This window comes from Lupinus angustifolius, chromosome LG07, assembly GCF_001865875.1.
Source record: "Lupinus angustifolius cultivar Tanjil chromosome LG07, LupAngTanjil_v1.0, whole genome shotgun sequence".
NCBI classification, from domain to species: domain Eukaryota; kingdom Viridiplantae; phylum Streptophyta; class Magnoliopsida; order Fabales; family Fabaceae; genus Lupinus; species Lupinus angustifolius.
In genome coordinates, this window is record NC_032015.1 from 17652115 (window position 1) to 17672396 (window position 20282).

Here is a 20282-nt window from a genome sequence, read left to right on the forward strand (position 1 = left end):
CCTATGCGGGCTAACCCAAATCCATCCAAATAGTCTATTTTGACACCTCTATATAAATGTACATATAAACTCCCGAAAGATTAATTATGCTACCTAAAATTGTTGAATGACATTTTTTTTATATAATTTTAACGAGGTTAAACTCTAGTGATTTCCTTCACATATCAATTCAGCCTTAAGAAACACACAAAAAGTCCAAATCTTGTGAGATATATATGAAGTGAAAATAAGTCACATGATTCATGCATAAACAATTTGGTTATCTCTAAGAAAAATACATTGTTCAAAAAGTTGAAGGTTTGCTTTATAAAGCTGAAATCAAATTCAGAAATTTGCAGAGCTCGATAGGGATTAGTATTCAAGTATCGACCACAGAACATCTTTGGTATACACATAGTATACATCATAAAATGAGAATTATCTCCATAACTTGACAGTGCAGTCATGGCTTGCAGATGCAACAATTCCAGTGACAGGAGACTGAACCAAACAAGATATTATATTCTGGTCTGTAGGAATTGTCATGCTTTTGTCCTCAGCTAAATTCCACAGTTCAATGTTAGTAGTTCCTCCAATCACCAATATATTTGAATAGCTTGGATGAAAAACACAGGAATAATATTGCTCTCCACTGGACCTGAGCCCTTTAATGTATTCTCCGGACGACAATGACCAAAACTTGACGAAATTACGGCTCACCGATGCCAAGATGTCTCCATTTGCAACCCAGCAAATATAGTTCACCTCCTCAGGATGACCCTACAAAGACAAATGATTCAAGTATTCAACTACAAAACCCAAAAAAACAATGTAAACCTTGAAAAAAGTTAACTAAACTCCAACATGTTAGTATTCTACAAATACTAGATGAGTGAGTATGCATATATATATATATATTAGACCTGGAGGGAGTAAATTTGTCTGCCAGTTTCGACATTAAAAATCGAAATTCCTTTATCATAAGCTGCTGCTAGTAACTCTCCAGCACCAGGCTGAAACCTCACTTGTGCATTACCCCCCTGTAGCAATGAATTGTTACAAGTTAGGAACACATTTTATAATGTTCAAATATTAAATGATACTTGTGTTATAACTTGACCAACCTTTAGTGTATTGGTGAAGGAGGATGTAGTCATATTCCAATACCGAATTTCATTTTCACTATCAGAGAAGCATAATAGATCGGTCTTATTCGGGTGGAAATCGAGGGACATAACAGCTGAATTGTGTCCAGTATATTGTTGCACACAACGGCTTGGCTGCGTTGAAAGAAAAAGGTTTAACCGTAATTGTATAATAGATCGCGAAAGATGAATGGTTGCAAGTTTTAAACATGAGATGTACAAGTAACATATAATTTATAGGGAAGCTAGGAAAAGTTTGTTACATTAGCTGCATCCCATATCCGCACGGATTTATCCATAGAGGCAGTCGCCAACTGAGATGAATTCGGTCTAAAACGGACATCTAAAATGGCCGATTGGTGTTTCTCCGGCATGCTTTCTGTCTGCAGAGTTTCCATGTTCCACAGAACAACCTAATACATTCCCCCACCAAAAAAGTTACATATACAACTGTTAGAAAACATATGAAATTCTTTGCTCAAAGTAGTTGCTTAACAAATTTAAATCAAGAATATATAATATTTATGTCCAAGCCCTACCACAAAAAGAAACATCATTTATGTGCAAAATCAAATAAAAACTATTACAATAGTCCCTTATGCATATAATATATGAAAGAATAGCACAACTCTAGAATGAGATAATCCTCAAATGTAGCATAGTAACCTTCTTGTCATGTCCAGCACTGGCAAGAAACTTTTCATCTGAAGAAAAGTGACAGCAAGTAACTTTGTTGTTGCTTGTTCTTGCACAAGCAAATTCAGAAAATGTGAAATCTGAAATGGAAAAAAATGTGGTTACTGATACTTTACTATAATAGTTTACAAATGCACAAGAGAGACATGAATCAAAATTACCTTTTGAAATCTGTTCTTGTTGCTCAGAAAGCTGACTTTGTTTTATTGTATCATTGAGATTACAAATATCTTCTATGTTGCTTAATAGAAATGATTCAAAGTTATCATCAACAAACTCTGCAAGGTCATCAATTTCTGCAAAAAACCGAACAGTGAAACTCACACACAAATAAAAAGGGCAGCCCAGTGCACGAGAGTACGACTTAATGAGATCTGGGGAGGGTAGATATCCGTAGCCTTACTCCTGAAGCGGAAAGACTATTTCCAGTATTTAAACCTGTGACTGTGACCATTATATGATCACTTAGCAACAACCTTGCCGTTGCGCCAAGATCATGTAGATAATCAAAACAACATTGTAATTTGTGCATAATAACCAAAAATCTTACTTGTTTGATCAATGGAAAAATTGGCTTCTTTCTTAAAAGTTTCTGCTATGGCATGTAATCTTCTTTTCACAAGGTAATGATAAATGCAGATATCAAGCCTAAACCATAACAATGAAAATATACATCAATATGAAATGTTTCTAAACATATAATAAATCATGAAGTAAATAAATACATAATAAAATTGAAGAAACTAGGTGACATACATTTTATTCGATTCTGAAATTTCTTGATCCTTAGCCATAGTTGAGTTTATATGAACAAACCCAATTTCTAAAACTTGTTATCTTCTCTGCAAATAAGAAAAAAATTGCTTTTAGAAGCACATAAAAATCACTCTTGATTATGAATGACATGAACATAATCTAAAGTATTAGGAAACACTTTTAATCACTAAAAGGGTGTTTCTTGGATTCACTCGAATCATAAAAAAGGGATAGAACAAGAACAAGAACTATTGCTTTTGTGAAAGTGTTTGTTGCTCAGAATGCTGACTTTGTTTTATTGTATCATTGAGATTACCAACATCTTCTATGTTGCTTAATAGAAATGATTCAAAGTCATTATCAAGAATACCAACATCTCCAAGGTTTTCCATGTTCTCCTGCTTTATGAAAAAAATGATGGTCACTACAAACATTTCTACTTATATGTTTTCGTCAAGATTAAGGGTTACGAGTTATCTAGAGGGTGAGCCTCAAAGCTACCGCAAGGTTGTTGCCATGTGATCTGCTTGCGGGGTAAGGCTGCTTACATAACCCTCCCAGATTCCACTAGGTAGGAGCCCCGTGAACTCGGTTTGTCTGTATATCATAGTTTATATGATCTCGGACCTACAAAAACTAAACTATTAACCAAACTTACCAGCGAAATTGAAGGTGATGTAAGGCCTTGTGCTCCCTCTGTACCGAACACTATCCCGGCGCAGTTTTGCACATTGTTGTCATGCTGCAAGCTGCTAGATGCCATCATTCCATTGCCAGATTTGTGTTTCGTTTGAGCAACAATTGCATTGGCAGCTCTAGAGGAAGAACGTCGTCTTCTCTTTTTGTTATCCTGATGAAGGGGAAGGGGAGAAAAATAAACAATGATAGAGAATGAAAAATCAAAGTTATTGCAAATAAAGATAATAACATATATGCAAAGAATGAATTTTCCAATTGAATTTTAAGCAATTTTCGAATATTTGAAATGTTGGTCCAACCTTAGTTGAACCTTGCTGCACTTTGGTGCCAATAGGTACCCCATTCTTGGAAGATTGACCATCCTTTGCACTTAAGCTACCTCCACCAAGACCAGAAAATATGCTTGGATCCATTTCATGATAATTAGTAGGGTCTATCCGATCCAGTGCCGAGACAAGACGCTGTTATGATGTCAAAAGAAATTGGTTCCGGGTTATTAGATTACACTTTCAAAACTCGTACATTAATTAATGGTTAAAGTAGGTATACTGGTTAACGGATACCGCACCTCGATTTGCTGCACCGTAGAGATATTTCCTGGATTACCATGAACAATCTGGTTGAAGCTGCAAAAAGAATGCAAAATGTTGTTAAGTTAATAGGCAATACACTAGCTCACAATAACTATAAAGCTAAGCAAAAATTCACCCTTGATGACTTGTTTCGGAATTGGGAAAGACCATCCTATTGGCACCAAAACGAGTTTGAGATGCCTCTGAATACATCGAATTCGATTTTTTCATTCTTTCTTCATAAATTTTCATGGCTACATAATCAGGGGGCAGCCTCATCATTCCTCCAGAGTTCATGCCATTTACGGAACCTCCAAATGCAGGATGATTATTATCTCTTCGCTGCATTAGTAAAGATTGATGCATTTTATGTTGTTCTCTTTCCTTCATTTTTTGGATCTACCGATACACAAATCACGATAAGTATCAGTTTTCTACCGAATATTGAAAGAACTAAGGAAGAAATTAGAGCACAAAAGTTGCACGAAAAGATCACCTTAGTGTAGACTGCAGCAGACTCAGAATGTTTATTATTTTCTTTTGCATTGGCTAAGTCCCAAAACACAGTCCACCACCCCCAAAAAAAATCTGCAGGATCATCAATTTCTGCAAAAAAACCGAACAACGAAACTCACACACATATATAAAAAGGGCGGCCCAGTGCACGAGACTAATAAGGTATAGGAGGGAGGGTAGATATCCGTAGCCTTACTCCTGAAGGAGAAAGGCTATTTCCAGGATTTGAACCCATGAATGTGACCTTTCTGATCAACTCAGCAACAATCTTGCCGTTGCACGAAAATCATATAGATAATCAAAACAACATTGTAATTTGTGCATAATAACCAAAAATCTTACTTGTTTGATCAATGGAAACATTGGCTTCTTTCTTAAAAGTTTCTGCCATGGCATGTAATCTTCTTTTCACAAGGTAATGATAAATGCAGATATCAAGCCTAAACCATAACAATAAAACCAACAACAATGAAAATATACATCAATATGACATATTTCTAAACATATAATAAATCATAAAGTAAATAAATACATAATAAAATTGAAGAAACTAGGTGACATACATTGTATTCGATTCTGAAATTTCTTGATCCTTAGCCATAGTTGAGTTCATATGAACAAACCCAATTTCTAAAACTTGTTATCTTCTCTGCAAATAAGAAAAAAATTGGTTTTTGAAGCACATAAAAATCACTCTTGATTATGAATGACATGAACATAATCTAAAGTATTAGGAAACACTTTTAATCACTAAAAGGGTGTTTCTTGGATTCACTCGAATCATAAAAAAGGGATAGAACAAGAACAAGAACTTAGTCCAATTAAATCCAAGTACATTTTTTTACTATACTTCAACATCATTTATTCCATTATGATCAGGCATACAAATTCAACTCAACCATATAAATTTGTTATCATAAATTCTAATCAGATATTTCGAGTTCAATAATTTGAGAATGCACCAACACTAAAACAAGTGAACCGAACCGAACTGAATCGAGCCAAACTGAGCAGCAATGTATCAAGTGTTGCAAATCGATAAAATTATATATAGTGTTTTTTATTTAAGTTGTTATATCTATTTTTACAAAATTAGATTAATGATAAGGATTGAAGAATAAGTTACCTATTTAATAGGTTAGTTGTTAATCAAGTGATTAATATCAAACATCACACCATTGTGCTAATCTTTTATATAGTTGATTTGAGATTGGTCAAAACAATAAAAAATCTGAATATTTATTCACTTAATTTATTTTTATTTGTCGTAGATATGAGTGGTGTGTTTATCCATTTATCTTCTATCTATATTTTTATAGTAACTACTAAATTTTCTATTATCTAAATATAATTTATTCACATGATAATATAATATTATTATTATTTTTGTTACTTTTATCTAATGTTTTAGTTTTTTCTTTATTCAACAATATTCTGATAAAATTTAATGTTTTTGATAATTTTTAACACCATAAAAACAGTTTTTTATTCTTATTTTTTCAGTTTATTATATTTGATATGAATGTGGGAACAAAGATATGAGTTGATAGACACCCATCATTATCTCACTATTTGTCAACGTGGTAGTTAAGTAATTACTATATTAGTTTGTTACTATCAAAAAATAATTCATTTTAAGGTATTAATTTCTATGTAGATTTTATGGTAGGGTTAACAATGAACCGAACCAACTTGGTATTCGTTCAGAAATCAATTCGTTATTTAGCTCGATAAACTTGGTTGATGAATCAAATGAGTTGAACTTGAACTGGAAATTGAGCTCGTTAAATAAACGAGCCGAACTTGAGTTGGATATAGCTCGACTCGTTTGGTTCATGAGCTGACTCAATATATATATATTTATATTTATTTATATATATTTTAAACTAATTTTTAAGTTTATGGAGACCCATATATTTTTTTTTATATTTATTGTTATTATATATATAAACAAGATTATATTTACATATATAAAACTTTTTTGAAGTATTTTTTTCAGAATTTAATTAATTATTTGAGTTGTCCAAATGAACCATTCGAACTGAACCGAACAGTTCGCGAACTTTAACCGAGCCGAACTCAAACTAAAATAATAACTCGTATCGAACTCGAGTCGAGTTTCGAGTCGAACCAATCCTTATTGAGCTGAACCGAGTTGGGCTCTAGTTCAACTCAGTTCGGCTCGTTTACGGCCTAATTGTGGGAGTGAGGATTTTAACTTCTTCCTCTCTAATTGTCTGCTCAATTCTTAATACGGTAGTTAGAAGAAAGCTTTGATTTAGTACCATAAGATCCAGTTATATTAAAAGGGAACTGTCGGAAAATCTTCATCCATGAGTTACAACATTTTTTTATGGGCTAAGTGAAAGAAACATATAAGTGAATTTGACACTATATTTTGACCAAAAACCTTAGCTCTATGAATCTATCTACTTATATGCTCTTTAACTAATCAATTTTTGTCCAATGTAAAACTTTTTCATTCACACTTAGAATATGCAACAGGAACGATACTTGTTGGAGGGACAATCCATATTCTAAAGATATTAGTGTCTTACCTATAAGGTTAAAGAATATTATTGGTAGTACTAAAAAATTCTTAATATATTAGTCAGCAATTTTTTTCTAAAATTTAGTTTAGTATTATTATAAAAATAAGTTCTTATAGACTTAGATCCTCTCAACGTTGGTTGGGGTGGTACATTTTCCAATTTTTTGAGTTTTGATGATAGATATAGATTGGTAATGCAATAGTTTAATAAATGACCCACATATAAAATTCAAATAGGTCTGTTATTATGAAATTCAAATTTAAATTTTGATGAATAAAAAATGATTTTATTTTATTCTATTTCAGAATTCTTTATTTTGATTTAATCCTAAAGGAGATAATAACATGAGATTTATCGGTAAAAAAAGATAAGTCATATTCATATTTCATACAAATAGTTACACTAACCACAATTATAATAACCATAATTACAATTTAAATAATTAGAGATAACATCAAATGTATACTGAAACAAACCCTTAACAATATTTCCTTGATTTAATCTAGAATGATAATTGGAAAACAAAATCATAACAATAATCATTAGATTGGTTTCACTCCATCTACTATTCTTCACTAAAAACTATGAGAGCAAATTGGTGACTTACCCATATAAATTCTTTATAAGTCATATTCTAAATTATCTAATTCATTAACATCAAAATTTAATAGATGAATTCTAAATCATTTCAATGAATGAATATTCAATCTATTAGATTTTTTAATTAGAACTAAAAGCATTTATAAGGAAATAATCATTTAAAAAACCACTAATTCAATAAAGTATTTTTTAAAATTATTTTAAAAAAAAAATCATTTTTTGTAAAATAACTTTTAAAAATCATTTTTATAAAATAAATTTCAAAAATCATTTTTTTTAAATCACTTTTAAATTTTTTTTTGAAAGAAAAGTATTTTTATTTTTAAGAAACACTTTTTAAAAATTTGATTTTTTTTTAACTTTAAAAAATCATTTTCTTACAATATTCTAAAAACTTGTAACATTTAAGGTTCTACGTGTCAAAAATTTAACAAATATTTATGATGCTATGTATTTAATAATGAGCTTTGAATATTAACCACCTCCACATTTCCTACCACTAATCTTAATTTAATAAAAAAAAATATCAAAGTGAAAGTATGAAACAATATAAGAAAATTGAGATAATGAATAAAATAGAAAAATAAAAAAACATTTTTGTGAATTTTGTTTTTTAGATGGATTGAATATTCATCCAAATAAATGGATATATTCACACCAACATGACATTGGTCAAGTGACGTAAGACCCCACTAATTTCTAAAGTCGAGAGTTCAATTCCTGTGAGCGATTCTTGTTGGGAGAGACAGATACGAATCCAAAAAAAAAGGATTAGTTCCTTACAAAAAGGTACATGATACTCTTTGTAGTACAAAAAATGGATATATTCACGGATATTCTTTAGACATAGTGAATTTATTCAAATTCATCAATCACTAAAATTATTTATTGAATTATATCAATTTAAATTAATTAATTTTAATAGATGAATTCGAATGAATTTAATTTTGTTAGATTTAAATGGATAGTGGATAAGTATCTCCTAATCCAAACTTCATTAGCAATATTATGTCAAAGCCATGAGGGAATTAATCCTCCCTTTTGTTATAAATAAAACCAATGCTGCTATGATTTTCCTTCATTGTTATAAAATATATGTTGGAGCTATAATTTTAGAGTTATAAAATAAGGATGATCAAGAAACACAACAAAATTAGAAGAAAAATTGTCTCTTTATTAACACATAAAACATAAAAGGACACATGAAGTATCTTACACAATATCCATAATAAATATTTAGAACATAAAATGTAATAATGTCATAATATAAATGTCTCATTCTTAAGTTATCCAGTTATATATCCATCAAATTTAATGCTTTATAGAAGTAGCTTGATAACTTCATAACCAAGCCTAATCGGTTTTTGAAGTAAGTTAGTTTCTATTTCCTCAAAAACCAAATTTTGAGCTATGTTCCTGAAATTGTACAATGCTAACATGAATAATTTAAATTACTGACCGCATCACGTGATGTGACTACAATATTGTGGTTGTAATGACCACCATAACCGCATTATACATGTAATTATAGTGTGACATCGAATCACACTGATGTAGCCGCATCGGGATGTAATGTAACCACATTGAATTACATCAAGTTCAAAAATATATTTTTAATAGCAAAATAATTTACACTGTAACAACTGTAATAACTACAATCGTAATAACTATAATTGACGACAATAAAGACTACAACCATAATTTAAAACACTATTATTGAATATGAGTGTATTCATTTTGTCTTATATGTAACAAATCTAGTTAGGAAAGTTTCAATTTTGTCTTTAATGAGGATGAATCTTGTGTTTTAAATGTTAAATTAGTTAAATTTGTTGACTTGAGAAAGAGAATAAAATATCTCTCATATCAGGATATTACTTATCTCCTTAAATTCACATAGTGTTTGACATGTGTTTTCTTTCTCTTCCTTCGAGTAGTTTTCATTTTAAGAAGATAAGTTATTTTCTGGTATGATGAGATATTTTATTCTCTATGAGAAAAATACTATTATAATGAGAACTTTAGAAACAATGGATTTAACTTTTGACTAGTGAAGCTTCAATAGTATAAGTAAAAGCTTACTTTAGTTATAAAAAAGATGGTCATAGGTTGGTGTTTTTCCAAATGAAATTGATAGGTTGGTGTTTGGTTTGTTATGTAGAAACAAAGAAAACAAAGTCATTAGAGAGGGAGAAACATCTTAATTAATTGTTTGTTTTAATTAAATGTGCTTAGTTTCCAAATACATATTGATGAAATTGTGTGCTTTGTCACTTATCTATGAGTTCGTTAAATGGTTGTCTTGTTTGTGATTGATTTTTTGTATAAGGTGTGATATGTGCATTCTAATATCATATATGATGGGGTGGATACATATTCAATATTCATCAATCCATATAAATTCATTTAAATTATATTTTAAGTTATTTAATCTTATCTATGCATTGTTAGTGTAAAGATTTATACATGATCGTTACATCACCCACCATTCATTTGGAATATAATTTTTTGAAGAGTCAATGATAATTAAATATAAATGACGGGCGATGTAGTGATAGCATATAAAACTCATACACTATCAGTGTATACATTTTTTCTCATACTTATATATATATATATATATATATATTATGTACTTAAGAATAAACTTTTAATATTAAATACATACATGTCTTATAATTGATATCAATTTAATAAAATGGTAAAAGTGAGAATGAAAATTATGGATAAATTTACTTGAATTTAGTTTTCTTAAATATTAAATGAAATTGTAAAGCAAAAAAGTTATTTTGAATTTTTGTTTTTTGGATTGATCAAATATTCATCCAAATAGATATATTCATCGGATATAATGGATAAATTTGAATACATTCCATTATCAACGTTATATATTGAGTTATATTCATTTAAATCTATTAGCTCTAACAGATTGATTTAGATTGATTTAACTTGGATGAATTGTGGATAATTTTACCACCATTATTCTAGATTAGATATCTAACATGTAAATTTGGGATACTCCAATTCATAGATGTTACTCTACCAAACATTAGGTTAGGTAGATATGAAAGATTTTCAAAGATTAGGGGAAAGAGTGCTACTGTGTTATTCCATTTCATAGCAACAATGGAGATGATGTGATGTTAGAGTTGAGAAAGAGAAACATGATAAAAAATGAGTATGGAATTGTTATGGGGTATATGTAATTGGAGATAAATACTATCTAAAGGACATGTTTAATAATTTCAAACATAAACTTATTACTTATATTCCTTTTCGAGTTAAGGGTGTTGTTAACTAACTATTACATGTGAGTCGAAAGTTAATCACATGTGAACTAAAAGTTAATCATCATTGGTGCTTCCTCTTATCCTCACCAATGTTGTTCCACTTCTCACAAAATCGCAAAGATTAATTACTCAAGTACTATATTGTTTTCCTTGTGTGAAAACAATTTGACAATCTTGTTGAACTAGGGTTTCATTTTCGATATTTTCTTCCTAAGTTAGTCTAACTGATTGCTTTCCAACACGTAATGGATCCGATGAGGGTAGATGTGCGTATTCTTACTTATAAGTGAAGATACTCTGTTTAGGATTTGAACCCACGACCTCCAAATCAGAAGGCAAACAACTTTATGGATTTGCGAAACATCAGCTTCTTATCCAACTAGAAAAGGGAATAGGAAAATAATAAGGCACCTAGAACAATAATTGCTTAAAAATGCTAAAATCCATAACCTTTTATTTAATGTTGTTGAGTAGCCATTATTATAACTATTGTGTTACTCAAATGAGTTACACATAAACCAGCAAAGGCTACTATCACATAATGGTAAATTTACAATGAGCAAGCAAAGCATATATTATACTATATTACTAGTCATAACTTAAAACATATCTAATGTTTTTTTTTCATAATCCAAATTATTTCCACAACTTCACAAATCCATCATAACTTGCAGAAGCAACCATTCCAGTGACAGGAGAATGAACCAAAGCAGATATTACATCTTCATGTGAAGGAATTGTCATGTTTTTGTTCACAGCCATGTCCCACAGGTCTAAGTACTGCATATAACAGTTAAACTATAAGTGTAAGTATATGTTAATGTCCCTTAAAAATGGTTAAACAATTGAACATGAAATTCTACAACAGATAATGAACAAAAAGAACTTACTGAGTTCCCTCCTATGACCAACATAGTTGAATTTATTGGATGAAAAGCACATGAATGAAACTGGTTCTGAATGGAGCTGTTGTACTCTGTCACACATTCTCCTGATGTTAGTGACCAAATCTTCACCATATTAGGACTCATAGATGCCAAGGTTCCTCCATTTGCATCCCAGCAAATATAGCTCACCGCATCCGGGTGACCCTACAAATAGAAATGATTCAACTACAAAATCCATCCAAGATGAAAACATTGAATTAAAAAATATATCACATTGTTGCATAAGGTAACCAATCTTCAGCTCCACCAACAAATGCTAGTATCTTTGTTATAGATGACAAAAAGGGCAATGCCCGCAGGCCCGCTTGCAAATTTTGCTAATTTACTTGTTTCGCCTGGCCTATTTGTCTGTTGAGACAACGTGGCCATGCATGCGCCCGCTTAAGTTTTACAACCATTTGCGAGCATGCCCGCGATCAGATTACAATCCTGGTGGTCTTTGTTTAAGAGAGATTACATTATATTATAGTATAGATTATACCTGGAGTGCGTAAATTTGTATGCCAGTCTCAGCGTCAAAAATCGATACTCCATTATCATAGGCCGCTGCCAGTACCTGTCCTACTCTAGGCTGAAACCTCACTTTTGCATTACCACCCTGAAACAATTAATTGCAATAGAATATAGGAAGACATGGTAAAATTTTCAAGGAGGAAATGATAGAATGCATTTAGCCAACCTTAAAGGAACGGATAAAGGAGAATGTAGTAATGTCCCAGTACTGAATTTCACTTTCAATGTCAGCGACACAGAGAAGATCAGTTTTCTTCGGGTGGAAGTCGAGTGACATAACAGCTGAATTGTGCACACTAAATTCTTCCACACAATATTTTGGCTGCATTGAATGAAAAAAAAGAGGAAAGAAAGAGTTAATAGAAACTTGTATAGTATAATTGCAAAAGGTACAAGTCGAGGAAAAGTCTATTACGTTAGCTGCATTCCATAACCGCACGACATTATCAAAAGAGGATGACACCAACCCAGAAGAATTTGGTCTAAAACGGACATCCGAAATAACTGATTTGTGATCCTCGGGAGTGATCTCTGTCTGCAAAGTCTCCATATTCCATATGAAAACCTAATGCATTACCCCACACAAAAAGTAACATAAAATTGTTAGTATATCTATAAATTGTATCAAAATGTTGGCAAATTGGGATGCTTGGGATAAAAAATTAGAAGAAACCAAGAGAAATGCTTTAGGGTGGAGGATAAACATGGTTTAGACCGAAAACAAGATCGGCATTATACAGTATACAAAATTCCTTAGAATGGCAAGATACTATGCATATTATGAAAGCAAAATACCTTCTTGTCATGTCCAGCACTGGCAAGAAACTTTCCATCCGAAGAAAAGTCACAGCAAGTAATTTTGCTGTTGCTTGTTCTTATGCAATTTAGTTCAGCAAAGGAGAAACCTGAAATTGAAAATACAATTAATGATAGTTCTCCATAATAGTTTACAAATGCAGAAAAGAGACATCAACAAAGATTACGTTACGAAACCTGAAATTATATCAGATTGCTTTATTGTTCCATAGGCATTCCCACCTTCTCCGTCGTTTGATTGAAAGAGCTCCATGTTATCACCTGAAGTACCAATCTCAGCAAACCATTCCATGTTCTCCTGGTAATGGTTTCAAAATTCAGAAACACAATTATGTGTTCAGCTTATAAACTCGGCATAGCAAAAGAGGCTTTTTGAACTATTTAAAGCTGAGTTAAATACAATGATAGATCAAAGAGCGAAAACATGCATGGAACATGAAGTATAAAGCAAACCTACCAGTAAATTTATATCATCCATTATCATGCTTTTTGGCACATTGTTAACATGTTGCATGCTGCTTTCTGTATTAATTCCATCAACAGGTGTGTCCAGTAATGGTGGTGAGATAGGTGAAGGATTCACTCTGTTCCCACCGACATTGATATTCGCAGCTCCGAGAGAGGTAGACTGTTTTCTTTTTCTATCGTTCTGAATAAATATGGAAAGGGGAAGTACAGTCATTGTGCATGAAAATAATAGCAACTGCAGAAGCAGCTAATATACCATGTCCGGCTTTATTCGAAACAAATAAAAAAAGAAAGCAAAAACAATGTGGACACTGAGTACAACAACCTGCTGCAATTGCCCCTGCTGTTGAGATAACGAATGTTGCGCCCGCGCCATATTCACCTGTTACCATTATAGAGGAAAAAAATTAAGATTGAACTTAAGAGTATATTATGATGCAATTTGTACCATGCAAGAACATGTAGACCTTTCATTACCAACTTAAAAATGGTTTAGTGTGCTTAATGAACAAACAGAGAAAACTGATACGTATACAAGTTAAGCAGATAATTTTTTCCTTGCTAATTGATATTTTGAATATTTGAAATGCTGGCCTAACCTCGGGAGAACCTGACTGCAATCGGGTCCTATCAGACTGACCATACTTTGAACTCAGTATTGCCTGAGCCCTTGCCGTGACCCGCTGCCATTCTGAATCCAGAATTTTGTTTTTATTTCGCAAATTAGGCATCTGAACCTGTACACCTAAACTAGATGTTGGTCGATCAATTCCCTGTGTAAAGGGATAGGTCATATTCCAAACTCAAGGATATTATTAACAGACTACACAAAAAACAACATCGATGAAGATACGATTCAACTTACAGCGCGAGTCAAGCCCTTCAGCGGAAGACTTGTATTTCCTTGATATAATCCGGAAAGATTATTAGAAAACAACAATCATAACAACAATCATTAGTGGTTTCACTTTGTCTAGTATTCTTTACTAAGTACTAATGCAACATTATGTCAAAGCTATGAATGATATCTCTGCATGTCCAAGAGATCAACAATGAAACCATAAATAAAATTGACGCTAATAATGCGTGACAGAAGCAGTTAAAAGACATCGAAGCTTTAATTTTCCGAAATTCATTTAAATCTCTAATACAATGCTTTCAATGAGGTAAATTGAAGATACAAAGCTTACCATGGAAGATGGTAAAAAAAACACGATAATATGTTATCCATAGAATTTTAGATAGTTAGTGTAAAATAGCGTAAAGGTGGTCATGGAAACAATACCTGCATCGCCTAGCACAGAATCCGATTGTAACATTGTTTGTTGAAAACCTGATTGATCCATAGGAAAACTCGTTGGAGTGCCTCCCAAGTTAACTTCTCGTTCAACGCCCTATAAACTTATTGTATCAGATTGCTTATCATAGTAGAGGGGAAATAGAGAAAGAATTCATAATAATGGAAAAAGCACATAAAATGGCAAACTCGAACATGGTTAAAGGACATACAGATTGCGTCTGAACCTGCTGTACTGAGGTAGACGCGTTTCCTGAAAGATCACGAACCAGTTGGCTGAAGCAGAAAAAGGAAGACTCTATATTAGTAGTCCAATCCTATAGCTAAGTTAAGATAAGTTCTTTAGGAATAGTAAGCAAATATACCCTTGATGACTTGTTGCTGGTTTAGGTAAGTTCATCCTATAGGCATCCATAGGAGTTAGAGATGCCGCAGAACTCATTGAATTCGAGTGTTGCATTCGTTCTTCAAACATTTTCGCGGCTAACACAATTGCTGGTGGCGGCCTCATCATTCCTTTAGAGTTCATGGCATTTAAGTCTCTTTCCTGTAACTGTTCCGTGTGCTTCGGCGTTACTTGCGATTGCTGCATTTGAAGTTGACGTTCTCTTGCCTTCGTTTTCAGGGTCTACCAAAATGCCAAATCCGCGTGAGTATTAGTTTGCTACCACTATTATAAAGAACTAAGGAAAAAAAAAACATCACAAATGTTACAAGATAAGATTCACCTCAATGTAAGCTGCAGCCGGGGCAGAGCATTGTTGATTAAACCGCTTCGCGAGGTATATGTCCCAATAGACAAACCACCACTCATACAGAAATCCTTGTGGTGTATTCTCTATTGCTGTGATAGACCAAATAGTATAAATCATATATATAACATAACTATTCGAATAATTCGGCTTAACTAGTCGATATCATAAGCAAGTTGATATTATAAAGGCATAATCAACAATCTTACGGGGTGTACGATCCGGAAGTTTGCTTTCGGTCTTGAAAGCATTTGCTGACTTATGCAACTTATTTCTCAGAAGATAATCATGAATATAAACATCAAGCCTAAAAGATAACAATAAAACATCAATATGACATGTTTCTCAAAATATAATAAATCAAGAGGAAATGTAAAAAGAGAGGAAGAAAAAGGAACAGAAAGTGAAAGAAAGAAGCTCATGTTTTTCTTGGTGACACACATTTTATCAGCATCCCATTCATAGAAATCATCAGCCATAGTGGACAAACCAAGTTTCCAAGGGAGTTCTTATTGTGTTCTCTGCAAATAAGGAACATTTGGTTTTAGGAGCCTTAACACATTACACAAAAGAATCATATCATATACAGAAAATTAAACTGCAAAATGTTCACCAACAAGGTGTTGGTCTAGTGGTGTAATGCCTGGCTAGATCCCAGGATGACAAAAAAGTCAAGAATTCGATTCCTGGGAGCGACACTTGTTGGGAGGGCAGTCACACACGCCAAAAGGATTGGTTCCTAACCCATAGGGTGAGAGAATACCCTTAGTAGTATAAAAAAACTGCAAAATGTTCAATCATAAGAATCACCCCAATTACAACTTTTAAAGGTTATGGTCAGTTGAACCTTCACAATCATTGTCAAAAAAGAAACAACAACAGCAACAACCGAGCCTTAATCTATTAAGTAGGGTCGGCTACAATCATTGTAAAAAAAGAAACGACAACAATCAAGCCTTAATCCCACTAGGTAAGGTCAGGTACGGTCATTATAAAAAAAGAAACGATAACAACCAAGCCTTAATCCCACTAGGTGGAGTCGGCTAGAATCATTGTAAAAAAGAAACAACAACAACAACCAAACTTTAATTTCACTAGGTAGGGTCAGCTACAATCATTGTCAAAAAAGAAACAACAACCAAGCTTTAATCTCACTAGGTAGGGTCGGCTACAATCATTGTAAAAAAATAACGACAACCAAGCCTTAATCCCATTAGGTGGAGTCGGCTCCGACCATTGTCAAAAAAGAAAGAGAAGATTTTTTCTTGAGTGAAACTTCTATAGGCGCTTACTATATGGACCCAAAATCCTTAATACAATTATCATGTGATCAGCACTTTCACAATTGAAAAGGAGAAAGAAACCATACCTGTCTCTTTGATCAAAGCTTACAAAATGAACCACGCCAAGAACCTTAAAAAAGAAACCACAAAGACAATAGTTAAAGGGATGGAATGAAAAAGAAAAATCATATTGAATGCTAACGTAGTAGTAGTAATAGTCTTTCATGCAAAGCAACAAGAGTTACCATGATCTTCATGAATGAAACGAAGTACCAGACAAAGAAAGATAGTGAAAGTTGTTTCAGTTTAACATAGCAATGTAACTAACTAACTACCCACACAAGACTTAAGATTTATTGTGCCACTTTAGTATCCGTTTACGAGTTGAGTTTTGGAGGGGAAGAAATAAAAAGGGAAGACTTCACAACCATGAATCACACTCTTAGGAGATGTCCTCCCTTAGTTGAAAAAATATACATTTAAGTTAAATATTTAATAATTAAATATTTTTCTAACTAATCAAAAACAATGACTGATACACTCTTAGGAGATGTCCTCCCTTATTAAATTGTGCTTAATAAAAAAAGTTGTTTTCTAAAATAAAAAATCATTTAGTCTCTAAGATTATGTAGTTATTTCATACATGAGTTATTATCAATAAGGTATTGTCTAGTGGTTTAAGAGTTTCACTAGATCCTTTGGAGGACTAAAAGATTAATGTTTCGATTCTTAAGAGCGACTCTTGTTGAAAGGGACAACCACGCACCTCGAAATGGATTAATTTCTTAACTAAAAGGTTGAGATAATACTCTCGATAGTACCAAAAAAATACATTAGAGTTAATGTTGTTATAAATTAATTTAGATAAATAGTGATTTTGTTTTGGGGCTAAATAAACAAAAGAAGGATTACAATGCATTCTTTTTTGAAGTCATTAAATTAAATGCTATCCATTGATTTTGAAAACTTATGGGTGTATCAATTTTATTTTCATTAACTTTGGGTAACTTATGATTTTCTTGGGGATGGACCACTAATGGTGACTTTACCATCAAGTCCACTTAGCCAAGTTCAATATAAAAAAGGAGAGGTGTAATTGGATTGAATCTAATTGTATCTAATTGTATCTATGAATTAGAGTTAGGGATGGCAATAAAAATCAAACTCATGGGTACCCGCCCGAACCAAACCCGAACTTAACAGGGAAAACCCAATGTAATTGGATTCGGGTTTGGGTTTTACCCAGGTTTAAATTTCGGGTTCGGGTTTGGTATAGCAAATATCCTAACCCGAACCCGCCCTGAAGTAAGGTAATTCAATTTTAAATTGAAATTTCTATCATTTGTCCATTGTTTTTAATTTGAGATGGCAATAAAAACCAAACTCGTGGGTACCCGCCCGAACCGAACCCGAACTTAACAGGGAAAAGCCGATATAATTGAATTCGGGTTTTACCCAGGTTTAAATTTCAGGTTCGGGTTTGGTATAGCAAATACCCTAACCCGAACCCGCACTGAAGTAAGGTAATTCAATTTTAAATTGAAATTTCTATCATTTGCCCATTGTTTTTAATTTCTAATTTCACTTTACATACTATTGGATCTTCAAACATAAAATAAATGAAATAATACAAGAGAAAATAGAAATGTTAGAGAAAAATTACACAAAAAGAATATCATATTTTCCTTAATACTTTATCATTTTCGGGTTTTTTCGGGTTCGGGTTACCCGAAACCCGACAGGTTTGGGGATGATATTTTTATTTTCAACCATGTTGAGTTGGGTTCAAGTTCGGGTTCGGGTTTTGAATTTGGGTTCAGGCTTGGGTATGTGCAAACCCGCCCCTGACCCACCTGTTGCCATTCCTAATTAGAGTTTGAACCAATTAATGTCAATTGGGTTGGATTGGTTTATTTTTTTGTGAATTTGAAGACTTAACATGAACCCAATCAAATTATGAAGCATTAACCAACAAGACGTTGGTCTAGTGGTGTAAGGCTTCATCAGATCTTTAAGATCAAGGGTTTGATTCATGTGAGCGACACTTGTTAGGACTTAGGAGGTGCAGCCACGAACCCTAAAATGATTAATTCCTTACCCAAAAAGGTGAAGAGATACCATTAGTAGTACCAAAAAAATTATGAAGCATCACAAATAAATTAAAGAAATTTAAAGAAGAATAAATAATATTAAACAAGGTAATCTTATTTTACTCGATTAAAATAGATTCCAAATAAATAAATAAAATTAATATTGTTATAAATCAAGTATCATGTATTAATAATAAAAATCTTTCACGGATCATGTGAATAAAATTCTTTCGTATTGGTGTAGTATGTGATGAAGCAGAAGTGGTTATGATTTCTTCAATAAAAGGAAGATGTAGAAAGAGATAAGTACCTAAAGATTCGAGAATCCAAAAACTAGATTGTCATGGTGAGAGGTGATGTTGACGACAAATGGACAAAATACCTAATAAACAATGGACAAGCGAACAACAAAGTAGATGATATACGAGAAATAGACCTAACAGAACACGTTATGGTAAGTGATGATCGTCGATCTTGGTGAGAGAGAGCGAGGTGGTGAAAGGCGAGCACTTTTAGGTTTTTTAAGGAGGAAGAGATGGAGAGTGAAATTTAAGGGTCCCAAACTTTTGAGAAATGTGGAGTGAAAAGTGATAAGCTCTTATTATATAAGGCATAAAAAAATATGATCACTTTACTTTGGTTGGTATTGTTCCTTTCCAAATTCATTTCACCAAAATTGATGTTCAATGAATTCTAACACTTCAATCCAATCCACTAGATCGTTCTAAAATGTCTCAATTGGTTTGGTTTTATTCAGATTTATTAATCAAATTCATGAACTTGAACAATTTCACTTATTACAAAGAGTAAAAATACATAAATAAATCGTCTCACCATTAAATGTGATACATCAATTTCTTTTTTATATATATTACACATGAGAAAAGTTCATAAAAGCATTTTAATTTTTACTCTTTCATAAAATTGACATTTTAATATTCCCCATTTCTTTATCAACTCTACTAGATTTCAGAATGATCAAAAAGTTAAGAGTTTGATTTATCGGAATGACACTTATTGGGAAGGACAGTCACGTATTCCGAAAAAATTATTTCTTTACCGATAGGATGAGAGGATGCTCTTAATAGTATAAAAAACCCACAAATTAAAAAATTTAATTTATATATATATATATTATATTTTATTATTATTACTATTTTAATATTATATATCATATAGTTTATTACTTTTCATAATAAATTAAATCTATTTAACCATGATCATAAATTTATTATATTATTCTTGTGATAATTGTTTTTACATATTGATTATTACAAAATATATAAATATATAATTAAAATTAAAAATTCG

At 32.2% G+C, this 20282-nt stretch overlaps 2 protein-coding genes across 4 annotated transcripts in view; both read right to left on the reverse strand.

Moving 5' to 3' along the window:
* On the reverse strand, positions 317 to 19558 carry LOC109352545 (transcriptional corepressor LEUNIG_HOMOLOG-like). Of its 3 annotated transcripts, none has more exons than XM_019594583.1 (19): positions 19282 to 19555; positions 16968 to 17011; positions 16040 to 16119; positions 15808 to 15905; positions 15575 to 15690; positions 15212 to 15474; positions 15059 to 15122; positions 14835 to 14943; positions 14415 to 14452; positions 14149 to 14322; positions 13875 to 13931; positions 13539 to 13730; positions 13304 to 13379; positions 13061 to 13170; positions 12681 to 12830; positions 12432 to 12587; positions 12234 to 12350; positions 11696 to 11896; positions 11273 to 11585 (listed from the first exon to the last, which is right to left on the reverse strand). In XM_019594583.1, the coding sequence occupies exons 3-19, from the start codon at positions 16075 to 16077 to the stop codon at positions 11442 to 11444; spliced, it is 2103 nt and encodes a 700-aa protein (XP_019450128.1). In that variant the 5' UTR covers positions 16078 to 16119; positions 16968 to 17011; positions 19282 to 19555; the 3' UTR covers positions 11273 to 11441. The 3 variants fall into 3 exon arrangements, with proteins under 3 accessions (XP_019450127.1, XP_019450128.1, XP_019450126.1); XM_019594581.1 differs by having other exon boundaries at positions 13259 to 13379; XM_019594582.1 differs by lacking the exons at positions 11273 to 11585; positions 11696 to 11896 and adding an exon at positions 317 to 759 and having other exon boundaries at positions 13259 to 13379; positions 19282 to 19558.
* The window catches only part of LOC109352544 (callose synthase 7-like), a 42223-nt gene continuing 29170 nt past the window's right edge, over positions 7230 to 20282 (reverse strand). Inside the window, exon 45 of the transcript XR_002108367.1 lies at positions 7230 to 7242. The gene's annotated coding sequence lies outside the window, so the exon portion shown is untranslated. The remainder of the gene's footprint in view (positions 7243 to 20282) is intronic.